Source organism: Fimicolochytrium jonesii, assembly GCF_025526975.1.
Source record: "Fimicolochytrium jonesii strain JEL569 chromosome Unknown EV422scaffold_12, whole genome shotgun sequence".
NCBI lineage: Eukaryota > Fungi > Chytridiomycota > Chytridiomycetes > Spizellomycetales > Powellomycetaceae > Fimicolochytrium > Fimicolochytrium jonesii.
Window position 1 is genome coordinate 451,647 of NW_026515679.1, and position 16,982 is coordinate 468,628.

The 16,982-nt window shown below is 52.8% G+C and overlaps 7 protein-coding genes across 7 annotated transcripts; 4 read left to right on the forward strand and 3 right to left on the reverse strand.

Moving 5' to 3' along the window:
- The first annotated feature begins 146 nt into the window (after positions 1 to 146).
- On the forward strand, positions 147 to 2,299 carry EV422DRAFT_557447 (UV damage repair endonuclease). Its single transcript, XM_053071918.1, has 2 exons — positions 147 to 285; positions 350 to 2,299. Exon 2 carries the CDS (start codon positions 357 to 359, stop codon positions 2,058 to 2,060), a length of 1,704 nt encoding a protein of 567 aa, XP_052925462.1. The 5' UTR covers positions 147 to 285; positions 350 to 356; the 3' UTR covers positions 2,061 to 2,299.
- Positions 2,300 to 2,509: 210 nt separating this feature from the next.
- Positions 2,510 to 5,267, reverse strand: EV422DRAFT_506504 (uncharacterized protein; the record flags this gene model as incomplete). Its single annotated transcript, XM_053068564.1, has 4 exons — positions 2,510 to 3,419; positions 3,490 to 4,789; positions 4,821 to 5,181; positions 5,256 to 5,267. The coding sequence occupies 4 exons, from the start codon at positions 5,265 to 5,267 to the stop codon at positions 2,510 to 2,512; spliced, it is 2,583 nt and encodes an 860-aa protein (XP_052925463.1).
- A 183-nt stretch (positions 5,268 to 5,450) lies between these two features.
- Positions 5,451 to 7,589, forward strand: EV422DRAFT_506505 (mitochondrial carrier domain-containing protein; the record flags this gene model as incomplete). Its single annotated transcript, XM_053068565.1, has 7 exons — positions 5,451 to 5,639; positions 5,667 to 5,860; positions 6,008 to 6,176; positions 6,507 to 6,805; positions 6,871 to 7,133; positions 7,218 to 7,372; positions 7,443 to 7,589. The coding sequence occupies 7 exons, from the start codon at positions 5,451 to 5,453 to the stop codon at positions 7,587 to 7,589; spliced, it is 1,416 nt and encodes a 471-aa protein (XP_052925464.1).
- A 158-nt stretch (positions 7,590 to 7,747) lies between these two features.
- EV422DRAFT_567669 (galactose-binding domain-like protein) lies at positions 7,748 to 8,437 on the reverse strand (the record flags this gene model as incomplete). Its single annotated transcript, XM_053072567.1, has 4 exons — positions 7,748 to 7,959; positions 8,026 to 8,094; positions 8,160 to 8,266; positions 8,337 to 8,437. 4 exons carry the CDS (start codon positions 8,435 to 8,437, stop codon positions 7,748 to 7,750), a joined length of 489 nt encoding a protein of 162 aa, XP_052925465.1.
- Positions 8,438 to 8,504: 67 nt separating this feature from the next.
- Positions 8,505 to 12,494, reverse strand: EV422DRAFT_530123 (wings apart-like protein regulation of heterochromatin-domain-containing protein). Its single transcript, XM_053070374.1, has 5 exons — positions 9,869 to 12,494; positions 9,773 to 9,808; positions 9,389 to 9,709; positions 9,189 to 9,310; positions 8,505 to 9,128 (listed from the first exon to the last, which is right to left on the reverse strand). Exons 1-5 carry the CDS (start codon positions 12,243 to 12,245, stop codon positions 8,805 to 8,807), a joined length of 3,180 nt encoding a protein of 1,059 aa, XP_052925466.1. The 5' UTR covers positions 12,246 to 12,494; the 3' UTR covers positions 8,505 to 8,804.
- Positions 12,336 to 13,907, forward strand: EV422DRAFT_62864 (uncharacterized protein). The gene is made up of 3 exons (XM_053074255.1): positions 12,336 to 12,858; positions 12,932 to 13,500; positions 13,561 to 13,907. Exons 1-3 carry the CDS (start codon positions 12,425 to 12,427, stop codon positions 13,728 to 13,730), a joined length of 1,173 nt encoding a protein of 390 aa, XP_052925467.1. The 5' UTR covers positions 12,336 to 12,424; the 3' UTR covers positions 13,731 to 13,907.
- Positions 13,908 to 14,679: 772 nt separating this feature from the next.
- EV422DRAFT_62908 (uncharacterized protein) lies at positions 14,680 to 16,005 on the forward strand. Its single transcript, XM_053074256.1, has 3 exons — positions 14,680 to 15,181; positions 15,261 to 15,748; positions 15,821 to 16,005. Exons 1-2 carry the CDS (start codon positions 14,844 to 14,846, stop codon positions 15,745 to 15,747), a joined length of 825 nt encoding a protein of 274 aa, XP_052925468.1. The 5' UTR covers positions 14,680 to 14,843; the 3' UTR covers position 15,748; positions 15,821 to 16,005.
- Positions 16,006 to 16,982: the final 977 nt, after the last annotated feature.

The window sequence follows — 16,982 nt, forward strand, 5'->3', positions numbered from 1 at the left end:
CTATTTCGTCCAGTTCGCCGCTTATGTAAGCATCATTCGCGCACTTTTAAATTGCTTCCCGTTCGCATGACCTCACGCGCCTCGGCAGTGAACTTTAGTCCCGAAATTCTGACATCACAATTGACACAATTGACACAATTTCCATTCCAACATTTTCCGCATACATCCAAGTTTTTACCCGTTCGCAGAAAGCAACGCATAGCAACTTTTTTCCCCTGGGGATTTAATCCTTCAAAAGGGAGAAGCATCAAGAACTTCCGTCTCTTGGAAATACCGCCGTTTTTGGTAAATATCTTCTTTGCATCCTCATGCGAATCTTTCAACAAACCATTAAGAAAACCCTTCGAAGAACAGCGATGGCAACTTTATCTGCCGAAGGCGCCGTTGCGCTTCCTAAGAGGTCGATGTCTAACCTGACGACAACATACCACGGGCGACTTGGATACGCCTGTCTGAACACCGTTCTCCGAGCTCAGAATCCAGCCATCTTCTGCTCTCGTACCTGCCGTTTAGCCACCGCGAAAGAGAAGGGACAAGACTACCTCAACGCATTATGTCTAGCCAACGCAAAGAACATTTTGCCGATGCTCAAATGGAACGACGCTAACAGCATAAAGTTTATGCGGCTGAGTTCGGAGATGATGCCGTTCGCAAGCCATCCGGAGGTCGGATACAGCATTTATGATGTTCCAGGATTGGTCGAGGTGTTAGAGGAGGTCGGAGCATATGCGAAGGCGAAAGGCCATCGTCTAACTTGTCATCCAGGGCAATATTGTCAATTGGCGTCTCCGCGAGAAATCGTGTTCGAGAACGCCCTTCTAGAGCTGCGGTATCATTGCGATATGCTGGACATCATAGGATTAGGGAAGGAGAGCGTGATGATCATACACGGGGGAGGCGTCTACGGGGACAAAGCAGCAACGCTCCTCCGGTTCCGAGAACGATGGAAGCTGGTTCCAGAAGACATCCAGAAGCGCATCGTTCTCGAGAATGACGAGATGTGCTACTCGGTCGAGGATTTGCTACCCATCTGCGAAGACCTTGACATCCCACTGGTGCTGGACTGGCACCATGCTGCCATCAACCCATCCGAGCATCCGTCCACCCACTACCTCCCCCGCATCGACGCGATATGGCACCGTCGCGGGATAAAACCGAAGCAGCATCATTCCGAGGGTCGTCCAGGTGCGGAGACCATGCAGGAAAGAAGAGCACATTCAGCTCGTATCGAGCGGTTGCCTCCTTGTCAAGATAACGTTGACCTAATGATCGAGGCGAAAGACAAAGAGCAAGCGGTTCTTCAGCTGTTCCGTCAATATGGCCTCCAACCCGTCGCTGACGAATACCCGATCTCTCTCGAACGGCAAGCGGAGCTCGCGAAGCTGGCCAAAAGGGCGAACGCGAAAATCACGTTGGAGGTTGATCTGAAGGTAGAGGTGGATGAAGGCGGAAACGAAATCGCGAAGCCCAAATCGCCGCCGAAGAAGCGGAAGGCCTCGATCAAGAAGAGAGTTCGGGTCACGGAGGAAGAGGAGGATGATGTAGACGAGGAAGAAAGGACAATTAAACCTGTACGCAACCCACGGAAGAAAGTCAAGGATCTCGTGATTGAGGAGAAGACGGAGGTTGAGGAGGGACCGACGCAAACTCGGGGTGGACGCACTGTAAAGAAAGTGGTGTACACGGAGAAGATCGAATTGGATGAGGAGGAGCAGGCCGAAGTTGCTAAAGCAGCCCCGAAGCGAAGAAAGGTGGCTACGAAGGCGAAAACGGTCGGGGCAGAGACTCCGGAAACCAAGACTGGTCCCGCGAAACGGAAGCGTGGCACGGCGAAAACGCCCGCATCGGAAGCAGACGGCGAAGCAAACATCGAAGAGTCTATTGCATCCACCGACCCGAAAGCCAAGAAGGTTGCACCCAAAAGGGCTAAGCCCGCACAAGATGAGGAAGCAGCTACCATTCGGGCAGCCGCGCCGGTCAGGCAAAGCAGAAGGCTCAGCAAACCCAGAAGTCCTAAGCTTGATGGAAGGCAAAGCAGAGGAGCCAACATCCGTGCCTGAAGCCACAACGAAGCCGAAGCCTCCGCGGACCCGGGCAAAGCAAGTCTAGCAGTATATGGAATGCCAATAATTCGTGAAGCAGAACTGCGGGGCTGTCTCTTCGAGGGGCCTTTGAGTATGACCCCCGCTTGGCCTTTGTTGCTTTTTGGAGGTGCACTTCCTGTTGTTTTTGATTGCATATCTTTATAGCGTACCATTGAGGACCCCGGCGTCGTAGACAGACTGCCAAAATAATGGACCATCAGATCGAATTCAATGTTGACTAGAATGACCAGACGTACTGGTATAAATATATCGAACGAAGCTATGCTAAACCACCCAAAAACGCGGAAATGGATCAAGCACAGAGTAACGCTGCATATACACTCGCCCATATCGAACAAGCCAGGCCTGCGCCATTGTTTGCCACCATTTGCTATTCGCTTTCGCGCTCGAGGCCCCAAGCATCCCTAACCGGAAGCCTTCCCTCCCTCGGTGTGCTCTTCATTAGGTTTAATCTGCACAGCGCCTTCAGATGGCCCCGATCCAATTGGTCGCGAACCCGACGCCTGCGGTCGCCTCGGCGCTCTGACGGTCGGTGACTCCAGATCCAGTGAGATTCGACGAGGCTGAATTGGCTGCCAACTCGATGTCGGCGGTGGACTCCTTAAATCTATTGGTCGCCAGGAATCTAGTTGCCCCCGTCTCGGCTCGCTGGGGGTCGATCGTTGTGAATGCGACGAGGTAGGTCTCGGATCTTTGTCGATTGGGCGGTGCTTCGAACGCGAACGCTCGCTTCCTTCTTGGTTGTTTCGCAATTCCCTTGTATCCAATCCATCTTCCCGTGCATTTCGGCTTTTCTTAGCCGGCATCCCCTTATTCGCCTTCTCCCGCGCGATCCGCATATTCTTAACCACCTTGTCGTGGTATTCCTGATCTATTAGCACGACATTCTCGCGCGCAATCTTTCTCTCCACAGGTACGCCAGTGTTGACGCCAAACGAGAAGCGCACATCGACGGAGCTAACAGTGGAACCAGTAATAGTTGCTGGCAAGAACTGGCCGCTGTTGTCGTGCTCGTAGATCGACCGTGGCATCCGCGCGAGGCATTTTGAATTGGGTGCTGGGATGGAAACAAATTCCACGGGATCGGGAAAGATGACAAGGCCTGAAACCGACACTTCGGCGGGCTCTTCCACGTCGAGGAACTTGACGCGGTAAGTTTTAGGTGTGTTGCGGATCACTTTTGCTTCGTAGAACACGTTATTCCCCTGCCAACATGCGAGGACGGTGTCCCCTGCTTTCGGTGGAGTGTATCGAAGTATGATTTGATGCAGGTTCATTGTAGATCTCTGCGATCGTCGCACTTGAGCACTGCATCTGTCGCATCGGCCATCCAGAACGAAGGCGTCGCAGCATCGACAGAAGGAGATATGCTCGCTTAGCTTACGGCGGAAGAAATCCCCAGCCAGCTTCGTCGCGATGGTTCCGAAGTCCATTGGGTGCTTGACGGCAATGGGGTAATGAGGGGACGAGCCCAGTCTGAAGATCTCCTGCAGGTCCCAAGTTTGAGACATCATCAAGGGAAGCGCTACCTTTCGGCGGCAGCGGAGCAGTGTTTTCAGGCGGGTTCGCACGTTCAGTGTCTTCTGTCAGTAATGTTGTCAGATCTATAACTTGAACGCCACCGTTCTGTCGCGGGACCGCCTCTCTGTCGATTGGTGGTGACGCTGAGAGGGCATCTCCCTCTTCGACCATAGACACAGTAGGCGACATTGTCTGCACAGTATCAATCTGAGACGGCGGGGCTGCGCTCTTTGCAGGCGGCCGATGCCCACTTTCTGCAATGCTGGATGGCGGCGAGGCGGGACAATCTACAAGGCGAGAGGTGCGTTTCTCCGGCGGCGGTGGACCTATAGGCGGGCTGACAAGTTTTGCAGATCGCTTGGACGGTACACTTTGGACGAGAACGGAACCGTTGTGCAGTGGCGAAGGTGCCGACTTGGCAGGCGGATTCTCCACACCTCCTGTTGTCTCCGCCAGCGAATTTGCATCATCAGCAGACCCCGCTGGTGGTATTACTGATGGGGGATTGTGAGCAGAGCTACCAGCTTCCAACAACTGAAGGGCCGTCGCTGCAGACGAATCGCCAACCTCATCAGCGTTCGATGGCGCTGAGACATGATTAACGGGAGCAGCGTGATCCTCCAGAGGTTCCGCCGCTTGTGTCATCTTCGCAATCCACTCCCTACGCCCTTCCGCGGTATTTGCAACGCTTTTCAGCCCCTCACTGATACTCCTTGCGTTCATCAGCGGGCTTATAACCTCTCGGATTCCCGTCAGATCTCGCCGTATCTCATCCTTCTCCTTGTTCGTGATAAGTTCCCCGAGTTCGGCCTGTCGAGCGCTGAGGCGACGCAGTGCCATTGCAATGCCGAAAATAGTCTCCGCGAATGGTTTCACAGCTTCATCCACCAATCCGTTCACCTGGTCATCATCAACATTAATTTTGCACAGACTCTCCCAGTAATCTGCGCCATAATCGAGGAGTAGTTCATCTCCTGTCTCGATCTGCGCGGTGGCTTTGACAAATATGTACGGCCACCCATGAATCACCGCTTCCACCAGTGCTACATTGTTGTCTGGGTTCAAATCTTCCAGTGCGTTGGAAACATCGTTTCTGTAGTCATTCAGCTCGGAGACCCAGTTGAATGACCCTTTCGCCTCGACGGTATCCACTCTCAAGTGGCCTATGCGGTACGGGCGTTGTGCTTCATCCACAAAGCTCTCTAAACTCTTTGTCGAACTGTGTTCTTCCCTCCACCACTCCGATGATTTCGTTCTTCTTCACGGCTCTTATCGCTACGACTTTGTCTCGGCCTCGGAGTTTCGTTCTCGGGTCATCAATTGACACTTTCGCCACCTTGCAGGTCTCCATGAGAGGCCAAGGCTCCGGATTATCAGTTGCATTCCCAGTCTTGATCACTTCCAAGGATGCCCCGTCATACGTGTGCGTCACGAAAGCTTCGAGGATCTCTGGCCAGCCAGACAGAATCGTTTCAGAACCAGCTTCAACGATACGGGCAAATGCATCCTGATCCGCAGCGAAGTGAATAATGAATTCATCGCTGGCCCAGTCCCGCTATATTCAAAGATGGCAGTTGAGGTAAGAGTCTTTACGTGTGCTGAAGTGAACAGGGCGCGTACTGTACATACCATTCTTTGCATCCTGGCTTCTCTCGCTAGAGCCGACAGATTTAACTCGTCCTGCTACTTCCCCGCCCACCAGTCCAGCCATCGTTGCTTACTGCTAAATTGGCGTAACAAAATAGTTCGAAAGAACCGTACAAACGGGTCGTGATGAGTCTTGCGGTGGCGAAGGGCACCAGTTTCGATGGGGACCGGGACGGCATGTCATGCACGGGTTTACACCCAGCAGGTCAGGCATTCGCTCTCTATCTAAGCCAAGTCGGGAGGCGAACATTCCTCTCTTCATCACCCTTCTTCCCCTCCGAACTCAGCTACAACAATGGACTCCTAACCTGCCTGATATCTCCGAACTCGAGCATGAAGACCGGTCGACCTGTTAAGAAAAGGTTGGTGAGACTTTTGCAAACGACATTATAGAGTGGCGAAGGACCAAAGATCGTCAACCGTTCAACGGCGTCAGACTCTCCCGACCTTACGTACCGTTGGGGGAAGCCTGCGAAAGAAGGCTGGGTCCTGGGCTGGGTCTGTCGAACCTGGGCCAAAACGAACGTCGCGCACATGGACTTGTCGGGGCGAACCGGGGCAAAGGGGGGGCGATCACCAGCAGACGCGTGAGCACATGCAATTCTATCCGAAGTGAATCCAGAATCCTCTCCGTTAGTATTACGAATTTAGGACGCTTTGAAACCCCCAAACATCTCATCAGGCTCAGCCAAACATTCCCACGGCATCACCCAGCTCAGCTCACTTACGCACAGTCGCATCCCAAGGGAACCCACGATAATACAACCAAATAAGAGCACCAGGAACTCAGAATCTCAAAGGGAAGAAGCAACACAAAATGGCGTCGCTCACACCCTTCGGAAACGCGACAGCGGGTGCCTTGGGTGCTCTATCCGCAAACTTGGCCGTCTTTCCGCTCGACGTGTAAGTGTAGACACCGCAGCCTCCTTTCTAAACTTTGGAGGGCACTGCGTCAAAGGAGTTTCATCGGTGGACATGAATAAACCGGTGCAGGGATAAGGGTTGGGAGAGTGCTTGTCGGCGAACCGGGGGAGAGACGAACCCGAGGAGAACTGTCGAGTCTTTAGGAGGATGGCGTCGTGGTTAATCCAGCGACCAGTCATGTTCTGTCACGCCCGTGCTGTCGGATGTTATTACCGCCTTTGCTGGAGAGCCTCGTGAGGGCGAAACTCAGGAAGAAAGACTCTGATTTCTGCTTTCTCTCCTACTTTAAGGATCAAAACTCGTCTACAGGTTCAGACCAAGGAACTGAAAAGCTTGAACCCGGATCAGCACTATAATTCTGCCATTGATGCCTTCATGAAGATTCTCAACACAGAAGGACCAGCCGGCCTCTACGCTGGGCTTGGTGCCGGCTTGTTCGGAACAGTAGCGAGTGCATTTTCCTACTTCTATTTCTACTCTTATGTTCGAGGGGCATACCAGAAGAGAGTGTCTCCAGACATCTCGACAGGCATGGAGCTGATATTGGGAGCCGTTGCTGGCGCCTTGAGCCAGGTCACTACTTTGCCAGTATCGGTGGTCACAACAAGGTAGGCGTTGGATCGTCTTAAGTTTCGAGCACATATCGCTACCTTATACTGACGCCGATGTTCAGACAGCAGACGGCAACAAAGGAGGAAAAGCTCACCTTCATTGGCACGATGCAAAGGATCATTCGTGAAGAGGGACCGGGTGGATTGTGGAGGGGTCTGCAGGCGTCTCTCGTCCTCTGTGTGAACCCAGCAATTACGTACGGGTCGTTTGAGAAGATGAAGAATAGTTATCTGGAAAGGTCAGGGAACCCGAATGGACGCTTGACGGCGGGTCAAACATTCATTATCGGCGCGTTGTCCAAGGCTCTTGCGACCATTGTCACTTGTAAGTTTGAGATGCTGTTGTTGGCCTAATCTGTGGATTCCACGGCTTGAACGTCAATGGTAACGACTCCGTCCATTTTTGTAGACCCATACATTATGGCCAAGGTGAAGATGCAATGGAAGCCACCAAAGCATGTGCAGAACCTCAGTGAGAAGGAGCGAGAGGCTGTCACCTACAAGAGCTCAATCGACATCTTGCAGAAGGTTCTTGTTCGGGAAGGGCTTGCTGGGTGGTACAACGTGAGTGCCCGAGAACCCGAAGTCGGCTTATCTCTGGTACATCGGCTAACGCTCGCTTTGCAACTCCCAGGGGCTTCAACCCCAAATCATTAAGGCCGTCCTGTGCCAAGCGATCCTATTCGTATCCAAAGACCAGTTCACCATCTGGACTATTCTCTTGTTCCGCTTCTTGACAAAGGCGAAGGGTCTAGGTCCGAAACTCGATGCCACCGCATAGACTTTGATCCAACACGTCTATGTACACATTTCGTTTGTAGCATGTAGAGCGTTGCCACACCCGCGGTGTAGAAGCAGAATCCCTTTGCACCATCACAGTCCCCTATCTATGTAGATTGCGAGAAATAGACCACTTCTGCATATTCACTTCCCACCTCCTCATGGCAGAAAATCTGCTGCCAGCACAAGCGGCGCACCCTCGTCAGTGTCAGTCTGACTTCCAATCTCCCCGCCGTAAATCACCACCTTGTGCACCGACACGAACGGGCCGTGGCCTTTTGTGAATATGAAACGGATGTGCCGTGCTGCTACTTGGCTTTTGGGTAATGCGGGGGTTATCATTTGGAAGGATTGGTCTGTGTCTTCTACGTCTGGTTGCATGTTCATCGTTAGTCAGGCTTTGAGGATGTCCATTGCGAGTCGCAAACAGACCATACCTTGATCAGTTAACCTCTCAAACCCCGCCGGTTTCTCCGCTGTCGAAACTTCCGTCGTCACATGTGCCACTGGAAACCACCGAAAATATCAACAACCCCATCACCAATCCTCCCATGCTCCACTTGATCCATACCTTTAGTACACGTAACAGCAACCCTCTTCAGATTAACAGTCTTAGGCAACGAGACAATCAATTCCTGCGGATACAGTCCCGTCGTCACCCAGAATGTTTTGCTATTCCTGCAGATGTATAATCACGCGTTAGATGTCTCTTCGATGTGTGTTTTGCGATGAACGATATGAGACATACCCGTCAATGACATTCTGAGCGGGATATTGCGGGTGATATGAGGTTGCGAGCGAGACTTTGGCTCCGCTTGAGGCGGTTGCGAGGTTTTCTTGGGCTGGCATTGTTGCCGTGTGTGTGTGCGAATGGACGGATGCGATGCTGGGAAGGTTCTCGGACACAGCGGCAGGTGACGCGTCAGTTTCGCGTTGTTTAAGGCCAATGTCGTCTGAAGCCACAGACGGCCGGTCGAATAACCCAAGTCGATTGAAGCTTCTCCGGCAAACGTCTATAGCTGAATCTGGAAGTAAGCGAGGGTGGGGATCTCGACCTTCACTGAGGGGGTCACCCCCCAAGGCAGGGGTACTCGTATGCACAAGGTCTACTAGTTTTTTTGCTCACTCTTCCACCTCATATGTATATATACGTATTATTTGGGGGGACTACGCTACGACGACGGAAGCTTCGGGTGCATGTTCGCTAGGTTCTACCCTAAGCACCCCTGAATACCTTGATAAGCTCGGCCACCATGCCCGAGGTGTCGCTCCCCATAAACCCCGAATCGGCACCCGTGAACGAAACGCCTGACATCGGTGTTATCGGGGTCGTCGGATTGCAGCTCGGGTTGCCTGGCGCGGCCATAGCTAGTGCATCGTAAAGACGACGGAAGTTCTCGAGCATCTCAATCACGGCTCCGAAGGATTGCTGATGATGTGTCATTGATGATTTTGCTAAAGCCCAGCTTTTCGAATCGTGCTGGATGAGAAGGCCAAGGACCATGGTTGCTTGTCCGGTCACCATTGCGCTGTTTGCCTCCTAGGAAACGAGAACAATGAGTATGACGCATCGCAGGCCAGAGCTTGATGAACGTTTTACCTCGCTATCTTTTGCAAGTCGCTCATTGATAAAATCGGCGATGCACTTCACAGCTACTTGCCGTGATGCACAAGTGCACCGCTGCATACAAGGAAGCCGGCTTGGACATGTGAGGGAGAATTCTAGAGGGTTGCCATGTCAGTGGGTAGTCAGGATTACAAAGGTATCGTCGCGGGATGAAGCCCTCCACTGATCCTTACCATAGCTCCTTAGGTGCTTCTGAAGCTGTGGACGCTTGTGCGCAACGTTGGCAAGCAACGCGATGCCCAGCATCATAATGGCAAAGCTGTCCGTTTTCTCCTCAGGGGTTTCTTTCCCACGAGTATCATGTTCAGCATTCCACTCTGGAATGGCCGAGCCAACCGGGGAATTCTCCAACGTTGGAAGTAAATCGTTCGGCAGAAACCCGCATTTGAAGATCGATCCTAGCCATGGACCGCGGGCTATGCTTTCGGCGCATGTTGTGCTTGCATGCGTGAGGTTTATGAGCAATGCGAGCATGGCGTGGAGAAGTATTGACGCTGAGGAGGGACGGGTTAAGGCTTCGGACATCGTTATGATATACGACGGATAGTTTCGCATACCTTCCTGGACATGAGTTTCATCCGCACGGGCATACACTACGAGAAACGTAGAGGGTCAGATCCCAATGCCAAGAACGCAGAGAATAGTACACATACCTGTCAACCAGGCCAGGGAAGCCATCAATTCGTTCAGGAATCCAGCCGTTTCGAGCAGCGCGACCGCATCATCACCGCATCTCATGGTTGCAAACTGCAGGATTCTCAAAGATGCCACCGTCAGACTTGATTCAGAGTACCAAAGTTTTTCGAAACTCGAGATGATGCTTTCGTCTGAGCCTTCCTCTGCGACGCTGTTTGCAACGCGCAAGAAGGTCGCCATCCTTTGGCTTATCAGCAGCCCGACGCCGTTCTCCCACAATTGGTATTGCAACCGGGGCACATTCAGCGGCTTTGCCGCAATTATAGCGGAAATCGCTCGGATAGAAAGGCTTTCCAAGCTCTCAACCTCGATGTTGGGTATAAAGGGTGCACATCGTAATGTTTTCTTGAGATCGGCGATAAATCTTCTCTCGTATTTGCTTGCTCCTCCGATCAAAGGATCGGGGTTCAACCTCAATGCTTTTGCAAAGTGTTGGATCAGTGCTGGATCTTGACTGAGGTCGTCTACATTGCGGCGATTTTGCACGAGTGCGCAGAGAATAAAAGTCACCATGGTGATGAGAATAGGATCTTCGATCGCCCGCACGAAGTCCATGAACCGCGCAAAGAATCCATGCGCCTTGACGTTCTGCACGAACTTTTCCGACAGTACTTTTGTGCACAACCTGAGGCAGCTACTCCGTTTGACTCCAGCAGGCTCTTCCGGGCCAAACCCACCCATGATGTACTCCATCTCATCGGCGAACCTCTTGGCTTCTCCAGCCTCACGGAGTTCGTGGATGCCTTTGACTTCTCTCCGATCTTCTTCGTCGTCGCTGCTTTCCAATCCCTCGTCTTTCCGTCGCTGAGCATCGGAGACGAACTTTGGCGCAAACAAGTCTTCTTCGGATTCGATATAGCTCCGCGTTCGGGCGTACGTCATTCCGGTCATGGCGCGTTTAACGTACGTTTCATCCCCTACGCTGGTTTCGATGCTCAGAGACGAGTACAGGACCCGCTTCTCCGTCACTGACGAGATCGGCTGATTACTAAGATCGTCCGGATGGAGAACCAGTTCAGGAACACTGCTTTCCAATAAGTTAACTGGCCCGTTGAGGGTGTTGAGAATGTGTGATTGTGACAGGAATGCCGAAGGGTCGGTGTCCATATCCACAGAAGTTCTTCTCGTCGGCGTACCAGGAGGCTTGCCTGAGGTCTTCATCCGAGCAACGCGACGCGTCGCTCTCGGTGAATCTCCCCGCAGGGGCCCGTTGCTTGCGTCGCCGCTGAAGGACAGCGCGCGCATAGCCGTGGGGCCGCTGATGTCTGGTAGCAGCGCGGAAATGTCATCCAGAATGGAGAATGGCGGTGCCGACACCGACTTCTTCAGTGGAGAAGGAGATGTTGCATGACATCGATTACTCGAAACGTCAGATTTGGCATGCGGCAACGAAGGGGCACCTATTGTGCGCAACAATCCACTTCCGCGCCGTAAATGTTCATTATTTGCTGGTGATGGGGCGGAATATGAGAAGGGGCCGCTGTCTTCCCCAATGGTCGATAGCGGGTTGGAGACACCTCCGAGGAGAAGACCGCCATCCTCCACACCTGCCTCAGTCGGGGAATCCGTACCAAAATGCGCCTTCGATATATTGGGGAATGATCTCGGATCCGGCGTTGGTTTGTGAAGTTGTCTCCTTTTCGACGGAGTTGCCTCTTCCGTGTATTGCTCGTCGACACCTCTTCCATTGTTCCTAGATTGGGTGGCCGAACTTTTTGATCTTTTCGTGCTGGGAGACTCCACAGGCGTGCCATAAACGGATGCCAATGATGATTGAGACCCTTTTGATAATGTGTGAGGAGTTGACTCGGAAGGAGGATCCGAATGAGTTTTCGTTTCAGGGGTTGAAGCACTCTTCGCTTTCCTGGGCGACCTTCGCACCGGCGGTGAGGGAGGAGACCGGGGACTATTCGATCTGCTAGGTATGGCCTCCTTCTTGGAGGCTGCAGTGCTCGGTAGTATCTTTCGTCGTTTCTCGCTCCTAACTCGCTCCTCCCACTCAAAGGTGATAGTTTCGTCCTCGGACACCAGTTCGTCAAGCTTTTCCTTTGACGGTTGCCCGACACCTATTGGCAGCAATCGAGATCTCTTCCTCTTGGGTGGTGAATCCTGCTCTTCCAAAGTGAACGCAAAAGGGTCGCTTACGGGCGAACCCTTACGGCTCGGACCCAGGGAACGACTCGCAGGACTTTTTGAGGACATTCCTACACTTTCTCCGTCAGTCGGAAATAGGCTAGTCGGCCACGCTTGGTTTGACAACCCCGACGAGGCTCGCTTGACAGAACGCCGACTATAAGTTACGACCTTCTTGCGGAAACTCCCCTGGGAACTCATCGTCGCGTCAGGAAACCCCCAGGGTTTTCGGAGAAGCGTCAAGCCAGGCACATCCACCGGGCCGCACAACCAGATACTCTTGAAACGGAGGAATGGTTTTCTGACCCACCGTTGCCTGGCTTGTCGCTGTGCGCATATGAGGTCAGCTCTGGGAAAATTCAGGGTTTGGGGCCTGCGCAATGGTCCAATATTTCCAAAGACTTTTGCAAGTTTTAAGGACGCGAGGTCTCTCGTTTGTCACAACCCATGTTCCTCTCGTTTCCTCTCAGGTTTCCCCTCCTCTTGCACGGGCGTACAAAGACACAGCTGCCGAGTCAATCCCAACGTTGCTCCCAGTCGGTACCATGATGGCTTCGTCGCCAGCCTACAACAGCTTCTCGTCCGACTCTCCGAGCAACTACGACCTTGCGCGGACGCAACCCAGGCCCTCAGCTCCTACGCCACCGCCAGCGTGGGGTGAGCAGCAGGGCGGTCGCTTCATCACGCCCTACTATTACTCCAAAGCGGATTTGGACAGCCACGCTTTTCGGAATGGCTTGTCCAAAGAGGAAGAAGCCGAGGCTGTCGCTAGAACGACGACAGTCCTAGATCGAGTCGCGAGAAGGCTAAAACTGTAAGTGGGCGGAAACCGAGACCCGAGGTTTTGAGCCCAGAGCTTGAAGACTGAGTCGTCAAAAAATCAACAGACCAGGAAGAACATATGCGACAACTATGCTGCTGCTTCACCGGTTCTACGCTGTTTGGCCTCGACGGAGTCCTTACTATACGGAAGAGGAGATAAACGTGGCGATAGTGGACCTCGCTTGTAAACTCCAGGAAACCCCAGTGCGCCTGCCGCCAATATCCATACAGGTCCTGTCAGAGAGCAGAGGGGTCAGAGTAACGGATGACATGGCAAAGTCGACTATGGATCAGAAGTTAGCCCCGCATCAGCAAAAGATACTTGAAGGAATTCAGTTTGATACCAAGATTATCCTCCCATTCCACCATCTGGCGGTGTTCATCAAGCAATTGGACGACGTAGTTTTCTCCGCGATGGAAGCATTCGATGGCACACCTCAGGAGCATCTTCACCGTCTCTGCAGTGGGCTCGTATTGGACATGTACCGGGGTACTTTATGCATTCGATACCCGTCACACATCCTTGCTATGGGCGCACTGTTCCTTTCTGTTCGACTTGGGCTCGTTCGGCTACATCCAAAGATTGAGGGGGACTTCCTGGAAGATTGTGGATGTCCCAGCGATCTGGTGGAAGGTATGAAACCCTTGGTGATTGGGCCGAGGTGTCGAGGCGCATACTGACTCGTTCTCATAGAACTTGCCATCGCCGTACTTGAAGCATACAATACTGGATCACCTGATCGCCTGTCTGCGACAATGCTCACTGCGGTTCAAGGTAATCTGGAGAGTCTTCGATCTGCCAGGCACGCTATAGCAACGGCCCCGATCGCAAATGGTCATCGAGAAGCAGCTGTCAGCCGATAGATTCCTCAAATTGAGCTGCAGTAGGCGTCGGTGATCTGCCGCCGATTTCCCGTCTTGATTGGCAAGCTCTGTGCACTCGTACACCAAAATACGTGCAAATCACCCCGCGATCGCTAGGCTCCTCCCCGGTTCACGACGAAACCGATGCCAAGATGCGCCACCCAGCCTGGTTTAACGGAGGCACGTCCTCTCGAAGGCTGGTACAAAGAGACGCTTCGATCGGCAAGCTAGTCTTCACGTCGCTGCATTCACCGCTTTCAGCTTCATCACGAACACCTCGTCAGTTGGAATATCTCCAAATCCGCTATGTCAACGCAACATCTGGTGATAGGGAGTTCCCCAGTTTCAACGAACCTAGTCTCTTCCGTGAAGGCTTTGAGGAAACTCGCTGACCACATACTCAATTGTTGTCTCGCGCGCATACCTAGGCAGTAACTGAAAGGGCGTCACGTCATATGCAATATATTGATCCTGATGGCTTGCACTTGTAGATACAGTACATAGCCCAATATATAATTCCGGCCCATCAGTGCACAAGAGTATGGGAGGGGCGGAAGCGGGTTGGTTTCGCTGTGTGCATAGATATGTGAGTGTGGAGCCCTCGGTACGCGGCCAACGGCTACTACAACCGTCCGAGGTGGACACCATGACCGTTCCCAGGCACCTAATGCTTGAGGCTAACTTGGGGGACCCGACCTGCAAATATTTCCAACGGCAGAAAGTGATCGCCATTCAACCCAGATATCCAACACACCCCAGATAAATAGTTGCCAGATGGATAGCCTGGATAAAACAGATACGAGGGGAACGTACTTACCGCTCCTCCAACGGTACTGTAGTTAGTCCCGCGGGTCGGTCAGGGTGAAGTCAACAAAGGCAAGATCAAAGGTGGGCTCGAATGTGAAAGGTGTACTCCAAGTGAAGTCCACTGAGCGACGCAGAATCCCTCCACCCGACCAGTGAAAATATCTCCCCCGAGACGCCAGCTTCAAGAGTCCGGCAGAGTGTCAGACCCTGTCTTGGGGGTCCCCTTCCCAGCCGACGGAGGTGGGCAGCTCCAGCTCATATGGAAAAACCCTCGCGTTGACTGGAACACAGTCTTTGTGCAGCCCGATGGACAGATACGCCGTTTTGCTGGCAATGATCCTGGACAGAAGACTCAAGCTACGGCTGTATGGAGTGACATTGCACAAGAGGCAGCGGTGGCAGCTTTCGAAGACCGAGATCTGCCAGCGAGAAATCAAGCAATTGTTGAGGTATCGGGACGCCAGTTATCGGGTCAAAAGCAAGGCCACCTGGTTCCAACAGAAGATGCGGCCCGTCATTCGTTCGACCAAACGGATTGATGAACAGATTCGGCGGTTGCGCGGAAGTGAAAAAACCTTACACGGCACGGGGCTTCGTGAAGCCCTGAACTACTACAATGTCGCCTACAAAGGATTGAAACGAAGGTAAATACATGCGTGGACATCTGCATTGCATCGTTTTTTGTGACTTGGAGTCTCACCCATTCTTTCTCATACATCGTAGGCGCTGGGGGATGCGGAAAACATTCCAAGGTGTTGCCTTTGCAAGATGGCGGCTGTTCAGATTCGTCCACTCACAACGAGCCCTCATGGACGCTGCCCTGTACTCAATGGGCCGGATTACGCACCAACGCTGGGCTTCAACACGAGCACTCGGCCACACTCACGGTATCAAGCGGGGCGACGGAGAGTGGACGCGTTCGCTGAGACGGAAGGGAAGATTGCGCGGCCTGCTCCAGTACCAGTTCAATCGAAAGACGGGCGCAAAGCGAAACTTGCACCCTGAAGACCAACGAGCAATCTCTCTCGCGCGTCAACCTGTGTTTGCCTTTGGCTCTGGCGATTTCAGCAGGAAGCCAGGCTGGCGACGACCACATCCTGCTGTCCCTGTCAAGGCTCTCGCATACACTTCGCCGTTGCCGGTGCACCACCCTTATCATGAGCGAGCGGGGCAGCTCCATCAACTGTCATCCGGCAATCCAAGGGTATGAGGTCTGGCCTCACAAACCAAGTCCTGCTTTCCCTGACGACTACATGCACAAACTCAAGCACATTGAAATGCAGTGGTTCAAGTGCAGTCACCAGAAGCGCTGGTACCGACGACACCATGAACCGGGAACACATGCGCTGCGCCACTACTGTACCTCGAAGATGAAGACCAATGGGTGCCACGAACGACGCCTCTACAGCTGCACTACCTGCCCCATCTATCGAGCTCCGACAGCACCCATCATCCTTGGGCGAGACATTCAAGCCGGTGCAAATTTTCGCTTTCTGATCTATCAGTACTCTCGCTATCCAGGCCATAGACCTGTTTGGAACCGCGCACCAACTGTCCCATCACCGTTTCCTCCGGGTCTATGGTAGTTTAGATCTATCTAGAAGGAGTAGTTGCCCCCCCCCCCCCCCCCTCCAAAAAAAAAGCGATGGCACGTTAAAACACGTGCATATTATATACGCGGCTCACCTCCGAGTGGGCTGTGATGCATGCAGAGCTCATCCCACCCAGCATCCCACAACGCGTAAGGACTGCTCGACCAATTCGACAGCGCTTTGTATAATCCTGGATTTGAAGTCCGTTTGATCGGACAGAGGACTTCGTCCAGTTCATTCGCGCACAATCAAGCCACATTCTGGTTCAACTCCCGATCAAAAAGTGCAGGGGATATCCCCCGTCAACCCTTAGAATCCAAGTCATCCGACAATATCATATTATGAGCTGAACTCAAATGGAAGTTGGCATGAGTTCCGATCTTCAAACAATGTGAATCGGTGCCGTTCTGCTCCGATAACGTTCTCGATTTAATTTCCTGCGATGAATCCCACCAGTGTCACAACATCGGCGGAGGCGGGGGAGCCCACCGCCGAATATAGGCAAACTGGCTGATTGATGTTGAGGACTGTGAGGTCGTGTTTGAACTGATGACGGCGACGCGTTGGAAACTGGGGTGTCTTTTCTGGAAAACCGCCGCCTTATGCATACATTTGAGCACACACACCAGAGAGGAAGCCAACGCAGATACTAGACGTGCATGGACATCGTATATTGAATGGCACAGCAGCATTCGGAATATCTGGCCGCCGCTCGGTATCTTGTATGAAAAACTTCGTTTGGCGAACGCCGTCGTTCAGAGCACGACCACCGTCCTTTTCGCCATTCCCACTGAAATTCGAAACATCTCTTGAGGACTCCAGGGCCTGCGAGCGGCTCTCGCGCGTGGTCTCA

Excerpts from the sequence above, each read along its gene's own strand:
- EV422DRAFT_62908 (XM_053074256.1), top strand. The coding sequence starts at position 14,844 with ATGGACAGATACGCCGTTTTGCTGGCAATGATCCTGGACAGAAGACTC. Across the intron at positions 15,182-15,260 it reads TACAAAGGATTGAAACGAAG|GCGCTGGGGGATGCGGAAAA; the intron begins GTAAATACATGC and ends CATACATCGTAG.
- EV422DRAFT_530123 (XM_053070374.1), bottom strand. The coding sequence starts at position 12,245 with ATGAGTTCCCAGGGGAGTTTCCGCAAGAAGGTCGTAACTTATAGTCGG. Across the intron at positions 9,809-9,868 it reads TTCCCTGGCCTGGTTGACAG|TGTATGCCCGTGCGGATGAA; the intron begins GTATGTGTACTA and ends CGTTTCTCGTAG. Across the intron at positions 9,311-9,388 it reads GAAGCACCTAAGGAGCTATG|AATTCTCCCTCACATGTCCA; the intron begins GTAAGGATCAGT and ends GCAACCCTCTAG.
- EV422DRAFT_557447 (XM_053071918.1), top strand. The coding sequence starts at position 357 with ATGGCAACTTTATCTGCCGAAGGCGCCGTTGCGCTTCCTAAGAGGTCG.
- EV422DRAFT_62864 (XM_053074255.1), top strand. The coding sequence starts at position 12,425 with ATGGTCCAATATTTCCAAAGACTTTTGCAAGTTTTAAGGACGCGAGGT. Across the intron at positions 12,859-12,931 it reads GTCGCGAGAAGGCTAAAACT|ACCAGGAAGAACATATGCGA; the intron begins GTAAGTGGGCGG and ends AAAAATCAACAG. Across the intron at positions 13,501-13,560 it reads TCCCAGCGATCTGGTGGAAG|AACTTGCCATCGCCGTACTT; the intron begins GTATGAAACCCT and ends TCGTTCTCATAG.